Source organism: Sprattus sprattus, assembly GCF_963457725.1.
Source record: "Sprattus sprattus genome assembly, chromosome: 10".
Lineage (NCBI taxonomy): Eukaryota > Metazoa > Chordata > Actinopteri > Clupeiformes > Clupeidae > Sprattus > Sprattus sprattus.
Window position 1 is genome coordinate 2,156,581 of NC_137908.1, and position 9,814 is coordinate 2,166,394.

Sequence of the window (9,814 nt, forward strand, 5' to 3'; positions counted from 1 at the left end):
AAGAAGTGTGTGTCACGTGTAGGTCAGATAGGAGGTGACGGACAGGAAGACCTCAGCAGCACCATGTGTCGTGTGTCTGAAATTCTGCTGTATTGATAAGTTATTAAACAGCATAAGTCTGATATAGGTCATCCCAAACCTCCCACAGAAAGCAGCTAAGTGAGTGTGTGTGTGTGTGTGTGTGTGTGTGTGTGTGTGTGTGTGTGTGTGTGTGTGTAAGAGAGAGATAGAGTATCTCAAACAGACAGACAAAGACAGAGAGAAGAGAGAGAGGGAGAGAGAGAAGAGAGAGGGAAAGAGGGAGAGAGAGGGAAAGAGGGAGAGAGAGGGAAAGAGGGAGAGAAGAGATAGAGAGAGTGGAGAGGGAGTGAGAGAGAGAGAGAGAGAGAGAGAGAGAGAGGGAAAGAGGGAGAGAGAGAGGGAGAGGGAGAGGGGAGGAGAGTGAGGTGCAGTACACTCCACAGCCTGGTGCTGTGGAAAGGAGACGGGCTGACCGCCGTTTCACCCGCATCCATGTCTAGCCTGTGATGAAACACACACACACACACACACACACACACAGACACACACACACACAAACACACACACACACACACACACACACACACTGTGTGATGAGTCCTTCAGGGAGCGGGACCGTCCACCACCGTACCACGCCACCCGACTGTCAAATAGCATCGCATAACAGTCCCACTGCACAGAGGAGTGTGTGTGTGTGTGTGTGTGTGTGTGTGTGTGAGTGTGTGAGTGTGAGTGTGTCTGTGTGTGAACTCTTAGACTGGCGTCTCTGCAGTCATAGTCCATCTCTCTCCCGCTCTCCTGACACCGATCTGTGCAAACTACTGCTTTCTCAATAACAACTGCATCATCAGCTTTATCCCTATTCCCTTACTGCATCATCCTACTGCCACACACACACACACACACACACACACACACACACACTAACACACAACTACTGTCCACACACTCTTTTAGTCCAGGATGTTCACACAACAGTGAAGGCATTCGTCGAGCATTTCAGGTGGGAGGACTAGCGGCAAATAAATGTATTCCTATTCTAAGGCCATGTTTCCCAGTTCTTTCCCAGTTCTTTCGCAGTGTCTATATGCGTGTTTGTCATGAAAAGAAGCCAACAAAGCGCATTCAGAGGTGAACAAAGACATCATATGGATCCGTGCCAACACATTAAAAAAACCGGTACAATAGTGGTTTTGCGCATGCAGGCTGCCGGGATGTGTGTCCGTGTCTGCGCGCGCGCGCGCGCGGGGGGCTCACACATCTGGGTGCACACGAGGGGGAAAAGGGGGTATTGTTCCACCCGCGCTCTCCCCTCCATCTCCTCCCGCGCTCCTCCAAGAGGTCAGACTATTTCATCTCCACTCCAAACAAAACCACCGTTCTCACAGGCTACCGGCGGCGGCCGGACAGGACAGCCTGTGTACTCGTGTTTATCTTGGAAAATAACTGATTGCGCTGGTGATACGAGGCCGCTTTGTGGAGCCCTCGTTGAACGCACCCCACCCTTCTCCCCCCCCCCCCCCCATGAAAAAACCGAGTTCTCGCGTGCCAAAAACCCCTGCTTGTCCTTCAATGTACCAGTCGACACTCTCGCTTAAAACCCCCGGGTATACGCACGGCACGTGAGCACCCGCTTATTCAGTCTTAAAAAAGTCAGATCAGTCTTCTCCAGACGTTAATCGTTATCTCTCGAATGATGTTAGGTGACAAATGTACAACACTGTACGCGCGAAGTCGGTAAGCTTTCAAACAGCTACGCGCCAGCTCCAACGAAGACATGCAGTGCGAAGAAAACGCCCAGTTATTCCAGCAATGTACATGTCACAGCACACGGTGTCTGGGATGAAAAGAGCCTGTCTGAACTTAACACAAAAACGGTTCAAACAAACAATCCTTTCGGAAAATTACAATACCTTCACTCGTACCTTTATACCTATCTGGTCCATCGATAGTGAAAGATTAAAACCTGGACGTAGAGGTTTTTTTTCTATTCTTCCCGATAGCCTACTATCGCAAAATTCACGGCCGAATCGTTTCAGATAAAGGGAATTCTACTGCTCAAATGTGTTGTGTTTAATACACTGGGAAATACATGAACAATGTAACTATGCAGTACGGTTGGCACCTCATCCAACCTTACGATACTTCAAAGTGATCACTTCGAATGGGGCTCCTTACCTTTCACTTGAGTCTCATATTCTGCGATAATCTCCTTGTCCTTACGAAATTTCGCGGGGGACGTCATCTCTGTCAGATCAGGTCGACCCCTCTGGTAATTATCTTTCCTTGGTAAATTGGCCGTTAAAAAAAAAGAAAAGAAAAAAACAGCGATTTGTGTTCAGCACCAACCCGAGCTCAGTAGATCCAGCAATAGGGTCTTGCAACACAAGCAGTCCGCGGAGTATTATTGTTTCCTGACGCTGTTCAATCTATCCGCATTATGAGTCGGGAACGCCGTATGCTTCTTCAGGTGGCTTTATTTGTCCAAATGTTTTCCTGGAACCGGTAGTAGAGAAAGCCCGATGAGGCTCGCATTCCCCTCTCTGCGGAGTTGGACGGCGAGGTCTGGTGTGGGGGCTCGAAAACTTTCTCAATGCAGCGTGCAGTCACGGGCTACCACGACGGCCGCTACGTCGCTCAGTGGGTGTCTTCCGTCTAGAATGCACAGATAGGGATAAACTCGTTTCACAATGCGCAATACCACACGCACACACACGCACACACACACACCTGGATGTTTACAGTGCAGCAATTTCCTATCTGCCAACTGAAGAAGACATATTAAACATCATAACATCAATGCTAATACTAAAATAATGACTGAATGGTAGAATAAGTAATCCATATTTAGCCGTCAATTCTTACAGTCCGGCTCCTGTATTCTGAATGTTTGGTGTTTAGGTAAACTGTGATTGTCCACAGAGACAAGGTGTAATTTAGCTGTTTGAGGGGAAACATATGCTATTGAGTGTAAACATAATCAAATCAATCATTCTTAGAAGCAATAAGACAATAAACTCAAAGAGACATTCCAGATATGAAGGCTAATGTGAGACTATAATGACCCACATTTCTGGTTTACATAGAAGGGTCTTGTGGGCTGAAGTCGTTGGCGAAAGGGGTGGCTTTTCAAATGTTGAGTAACGTAACACTTGACAAAGTAACGTAACTTAAGAACTATTAAAGGATCGATGGCCTGGGCTGAAAGATCTACAAATCCATACAAAGGTCAACTGAACAAAACAAAGAAGTCTCCATAGGTTGACCCAACGAAATGTTACCTACAGGGGTAGATGGTTTTAAAATGTATCTATGGTACAAGACCGAGTTGGATACGAGTCTCATTTGGCTCTGCCAATGAGATGGAGCAAGCTGCGCATGAATACGAGCCCAACCTAGAGTGGCTTTGCATTGATTTGGAGAGCCAGAATGAAAACGTTGCTTTTGAGCAGATATTCTTTCATCTCAATGCTTTCCCAAACACTGTAAAACTAAATCAAGAGTAGCCAAAGACCTGACTAACTGGGAGAGACGTGGTCTAACGTCAACGTTACGGTATGCTATGTTAGCTGGAATGCTATGCTTCTCCCTTTCGGGGACTTCTTAGCCCAAAGCTCATGGAAGTTACGGAAATCTTGACTTATTTCACGTTTCGCTGTAGGCTACATAAAGCGTGATATCCGCTCGCATCGCTGGGTTACTCTAAAGCATGCAGTAAGGTAAATATTTTCACCTGAATTACCTCGATTGCTGATTTCCATTTGAAATTTTGAAATCGGGAAAACTCGCTTTCAATTCTTCTCATTCCAGCAACTTTGTAATATTTCTCTGAAGACTCACAAAAAAAATTAACCCGCCTATTTTCATGGAAAGGGTGGATTGATTGGCTAGCTGGGAGGAAACTGACATAAATTCGTCGAATCGTGAGAAAGAGTAGGCGGTATCCCTTTTCCATGCCCTCAAAATCAGCCAATACATTCGTTCATTGAAAAAAAATATATATGGTAAAGGGCGGGGGACGGATTACCGAGTGTTATTGATGAAATCCAAAAGCATATGTTTTGGATAGACAATACGCGATATCATTGAACTCAAAATGCTCTTGTTCTCGTATAATGAAAATATTTTCACCCAAAGTCAGTCGAATGCTGGATTTGAGTACAATGAACCAAGTGACCACCACCCTTTCAAACCAATCACATGTCACAATTTCTCATCAATACGAAATCTGGCCAATCACACTGTAAGATGTATTTTTAAAGCGCAGAGTTCTTAACCAATCCAAATGTCAAATGGAGCAATTTGAAGTGTTTCAGGAAGTTTACAGGAAGGTGTAAACAAAAAGCACGGCTGACCATCTCGTCCATCACTTGTAAACGTTAGTGTAAATCAATACAGCTGTGGATAAATGTGCTGTTTTACGGACAAGTAAGGTCATCTTTGATTATTTAGGTAACGAAGATTTCCTTTAGTCCTTAAATAAATCAGAACTAGAGCTTCTAATCTAGACCTAGCTCGCTGGCTAACAACAGCTAACGTAAGCTGTTGTGTAGCAAGAGACCTAAACAACCGTTGGCGTGGAGAAACGGCGACATACGCCTTGTTTTGAACGGGACTTGCCAGGTTTGTGTTTGTGAACTGCATCCAAATCCATATTAGAAAGACATTGCTAGATATTGTTAGGTTGACTAGGTGAAGCATTAATCGGCATCTACAACCACTGGACTGGACGGCTAACGTAAACCGCTAGGCTACTGTAGCTTGCTAGCTATCAAGGTAACTTGTACCTTGGCAGCAGCCCCAGAACATAGAAGGAGCAACATTGTCATCATGTCCACTTCGAACTTCAAGAACAAATGTGTCACTCAGCTAAACTGCATATACTGTGAGAGTCGTCTTTGTACAAGAGGAATGAAAGCAGTGCTCTTAGCCGACACGGAAATAGAGCTTTTTTCAACGGACATCCCACCAAACAGGTAAGACAACCCTAGCCAGCTAACGCTACTTCCAGCTAGCAGGTGTCTTTGTTTGAGATCTCTGAATTAAAACACCACTATTTCGACTATAAACGTATATCGCTTTAAATTGCATTAAAAGTTCACGAGGTACGATATGCTGCATCTGACACTTGAACGATCGTGAATGCTGGAATGCCATAAATGTGAAGCTCAGTGGATTTTGTTGAATGTCATTTTTCTTTTCATACAGAACTGTCGACTTTGTTGCCAGCTGCTATTCCACAGATAGTTGCAAATGCAAACTAAGAGATATAGCCTGCTTAAAATGGTATGTGCTCCAACCAATTTCATTTTATATACAAATCATTATGAGTCCGCGGTATACAAAAACGCTACTGTAACTCTTTGTTTACATAAAGTGAGCTTCCTGCGTATATTTTACACGCATCTTAATGTTTCCTTTCTTTACTTTCTTAAGTGTTTTTGTCAAACGCCAAATTGATTTTAATGTTTTCTACTTTGTTGACATAACGTGCTGAATTTGCCTTCTCTGTTTCTGGAACTCTCTCCCTGTGTTGTTCAGTGGGAATGTTGTTGGCTATCACGTGGTGGCCCCATGCAAGCCCTGTCTGCTCTCGTGCAATAATGGACATTTCTGGATGTTCAACAGTGAAGCCGTGTCCACAGTCAACAGGCTAGATGCTACAGGTCAGTGTTATAACATGCAGTCTCCACCGTCAACAGTCCTAGATGCTACAGGTCTGTGCTTTTACATGCCCTCCACAGCCCCAAGCGTTACCCTACTAGACTTCACTGAGGAAGACTTTGCACCTGTCACATCAGGGAGTGGGTTTAAGTACTCATAAAGTCATAATGTCCACAAAAGACTTTCATTACAAGAGCGGTTAGAGTCACATATTTAAACACAGAGTATAACACAAAATGTATAGTATAGCTCGACTATGTATGGGGTGGGGTGGGGTGTGTACATTGTCCAATTCAGCTGAATTGTGATGCTGTTGTTTTTGTGCCTCTAAACCATTCCATCGAGTTGATTTGTGTAGGATCCATCCAGTATTGTGCGTGTTTTAGTAGTTCTGAACAGTTGTTTTGAGATGCCGTCCTATTAAGTTGATGTGACATGTGTGTGTGTAAACTGTTCCATCCAGTTGATGTGAAGTGTGACTGTAGACCATCCAATCCAGGTGTTCTGTGATGCGTGTGTAAACATCGTCCCATTCAGTTGTGTGTGTGTGTGTGTGTGTGTGTGTGTGTGTGTGTGTGTGTGTGTGTGTGTGTGTGTGTGTGTGTGTGTGTGTGTGTGTGTGTGTGTGCTCACAGGGCTGAACATGCTGCTGTGGGGAGAGCTTCCAGAGCTGGAGAACAGTGAGGACGAGAGCCCAGCCTGCTGTCCGGAGGAGTACTACATCAGATAAACCCCCCCCCCCCCCCCCCCCCCCCCACAAGACTGCAGCACACAGGACTAGGGGGACCACTGAAGAGCATGGGGATGGGGGGGGGAGGGGACAGACAGACAGACAGACACAGCCCCCTACCCACCTCCATCCTCAGCTCTGCACACTCGGCCTCCCTGCCTAAACACAACCTCCAACACACAACCAGTGGCTGCTCACAGACTCAAACACACACACACACCCAGTGGCTGCTCACAGACTCAAACACACACACACACCCAGTGGCTGCTCACAGACTCAAACACACACACACACCCAGTGGCTGGTCACAGACTCAAACACACACACACACCCAATGGCTGCTCACAGACTCACACACACACACCCAGTGGCTGCTCACAGACTCAAACACACACACACACCCAGTGGCTGCTCACAGACTCACACACACACACAACCAGTGGCTGCTCACAGACTCACACACACACACACCCAGTGGTTGGTCACAGACTCACACACACAACTTGTCCAAGCCCATTAGCTGCAGCACCACCAGTGTCTAAATCATTCCACAATGACTGAGATGATGATGATTTTCTAAATTATTATTTTTATTATTTTTATTATTATTATTATTATTATTATTATTATTATTATTATTATTATTGCCAACCAGAAAGGTGAGGAGTTGTTAGTGGGAATGATTGATTATTGGTTTGCTCTTTTATCAATGCCATGGTCCATTATGACTCATTGTTGCTGCCAAGGAATCGGATCCAAGCCCATGTATTCACACTGAATTGAATACGCCGCATGGTAGGTGTGTGTGTGTGTGTGTGTGTGTGTGTGTGTGTGTGTGTGTGTGTGTGTGTGTGTGTGTGTGTGATTGAAGGTAGAGACGTGGTGAGTTTCTTGGAGTGGGAGATTGAGATGGGGTGTCGTCAGAGAAGATAGACCGCACTGACGCCGCTACTGTGAAGGAAAGAAATACTTGAAACCTTCCTTTAGGTCTTCAGATAGTAGGCTATACTGTATTTAATTGGTGAAACGGCTGAAGCCATGTGCGTTTCCAAGCAATCTGTTCCTCTGAATATGTAAACAGCATAGTGGCTGGATTGGTGGTCAGGGTTTTGGCTTTTAGCAAAATAATATTTTTCGTTTATTTCTAATGATACTGTAGATGTTTCCATGCATTAGTTCAGTTCTGTGTGAACTGAAGCAACCCAACAGCTGCTGCTAGTGGACGCTGAGCTAGCAGGTCTGCTCCTGCCTCCTAGAGGGTGGCTTGGGATCCTGAGTAGGAGACCTAAACCATGGAGGAAGAGGGCTGTTATTATAACAGGTTTAGCAAAACGACTTGAAGAGAGAATGCAAGTCATTTGTTTACATGTTGTCTTAAAGTTACACTGTGTAATATTTTGGCCAAAGTAAATCCACGATTCCTGCTCAGATAGCTTGTTGGATATATAAGGTATTTGAGCACATTAGAGTAGTCGCCGGAGATTTTGTTTTCGCTTACTTGTTTGTTTGATTGCGAAATTGTTTTGTAGTACTTGTAGTTTTACAGTAGCAGTGCGGTTAGTCTGCCACTTATTGTATTTATTTTGCGTGTGCTCGGGTTATGTTGTCCTACCTGAGTCACTGAAAGTCTTTGCGGAACAAGACTCGGAACCGTCGTAGCACAGTACCTCGGGCAGCGACCAATCACAAAGAGATCCTCAGAACCTCCGGCAGCAACCAATCACAAAGAGATCCAAAAAACCTCTGGCAGCGACCAATCACAAAGAGATCCACAGCACCACAGGCAGCGACCAATCACAAAGAGATCCACAGCACCTCCGTTAGCCCCTGGGTCCATTTTGGGAGATGCCCGTGTACAAGACTTGACTACCTGTTCATCGATTTGTGTGTGTGTGTGTGTGTGTGTGTGTGTGTGTGTGTGTGTGTGTGTGTGTGTGTATGTGTGTGTGTCCATATGACAAATTCTAGTTGTCATATCTACCTGATCAGATCGCTGCTGACCCTGTTGTGGTCCTGTCATGGTTGGGAGGATCCAAAGGGGTCGGTACCGTGTCAGGAACAGAACCACTCCAGAGCAGACGGCTCTCTGGGAGTGTGTGACCCATTCCAGCGTAAATCCTGCCAGACGCAGATAGCTGTGGGGTGTGTGAGGGAGCGTTGTACCTTACACGTAACCTCAGTCGGACATGGGTGTGTCTCCTGAGAAGTGTTCTTGAACGGCGACTACGGATAAATGATGGAGAGACTATCGTTTGAGAAACACTCACTCTTTTAGTGACCAGGCTGGTTGCTCGACGACACTTTGGGGACATGCAGTCCAGGCCAGCAGGAAGGACCGATGTTTATCCTACAACCCAGCTTCAGCTTCTGCCATCGTCATGGCCACTGTGCTCTCTGTGTTGATGATGCAGTTCCCATAGCAACACGTCAAAGTAATGATGATCATAGATGCTGTTAGCAGATTTTGCGCATTCTTATACTGGACAAAACAATCATGTTTAATGGTTACGTTTAACACCTCATGGAGGAAACTGTCCCCACGACTGATGGATACACATCAGACGGAACCATTGGAGATCTTTTATAGCCTGATCAATGAGCCCGTGCGTCCCAGCCAATACGATCAATGAGCTAGTGCGTGGCAGCCAATAGGACTAATGAGCCTGTGCGTCCCAGCCAATAGGATCAATGAGCCCGTGCGTGGCAGCCAATAGGACTAATGATCTTGTGCGTCCCAGCCAATAGGATCAATGAGCCTGTGCATGGCAGCCAATAGGATCAGCACAGCTACTCAAGGCATTGCTCCTGCTGTAAGGGACTGATAAAGATATCAGGGGACAGCAGCCATCTTGCTGTCCCATTGATTGACAGGCTTGCAAAGTTTAGAGGACATTGATTGATTTGATTGATTGATTGATCGATCGAAAGATATGGATGTAGCTGTATTCAAACGGTGCGCATCACACATTTGCAATTGCTGAATTTGTACAGGCTTTTGAGAGTTAAATATTTAACTTAAGTAGTAGCAGCACAAAAAAGGTACAATCAGAACACGTTGCAGAAATTGAATAATGTGTGAAATATTTTGTCGTACTAATTATGGTGTTTATTTCAAGATGTAGATTTTTTTTTACAAACACAATTTATCTTTTGAACTTTTGTATGTTTCTCAACTTCAACTGTGCATACTCATTTCATGATTGACATTCACACACTTCCTGAAGCATTCCTTTGATCGAGTATGCTTGGGACGTCCAAGAGTACGCTTTATAGAAAGAATCCTGTAGAGATTCACAGAAAACAGGCCAAACCAGGACATCTGGAAAAAGAACATTATTTTGTAACTTGAAAATATAATAACAAAAAGGAGTATATGTGATTTTAATTTATCAGAAGTTT

General features: G+C 45.0%; 1 protein-coding gene across 1 annotated transcript; it reads left to right on the forward strand.

Annotated features, from left to right (window-relative positions):
• Nucleotides 1-4,851: 4,851 nt before the first annotated feature.
• On the forward strand, nt 4,852-6,415 carry LOC308370889 (protein FAM72A; the record flags this gene model as incomplete). The annotated part of the gene is made up of 4 exons (XM_080845622.1): nt 4,852-4,997; nt 5,230-5,307; nt 5,563-5,687; nt 6,321-6,415. The coding sequence occupies 4 exons, from the start codon at nt 4,852-4,854 to the stop codon at nt 6,413-6,415; spliced, it is 444 nt and encodes a 147-aa protein (XP_080701748.1).
• Between the last annotated feature and the right edge of the window lie 3,399 nt (nt 6,416-9,814).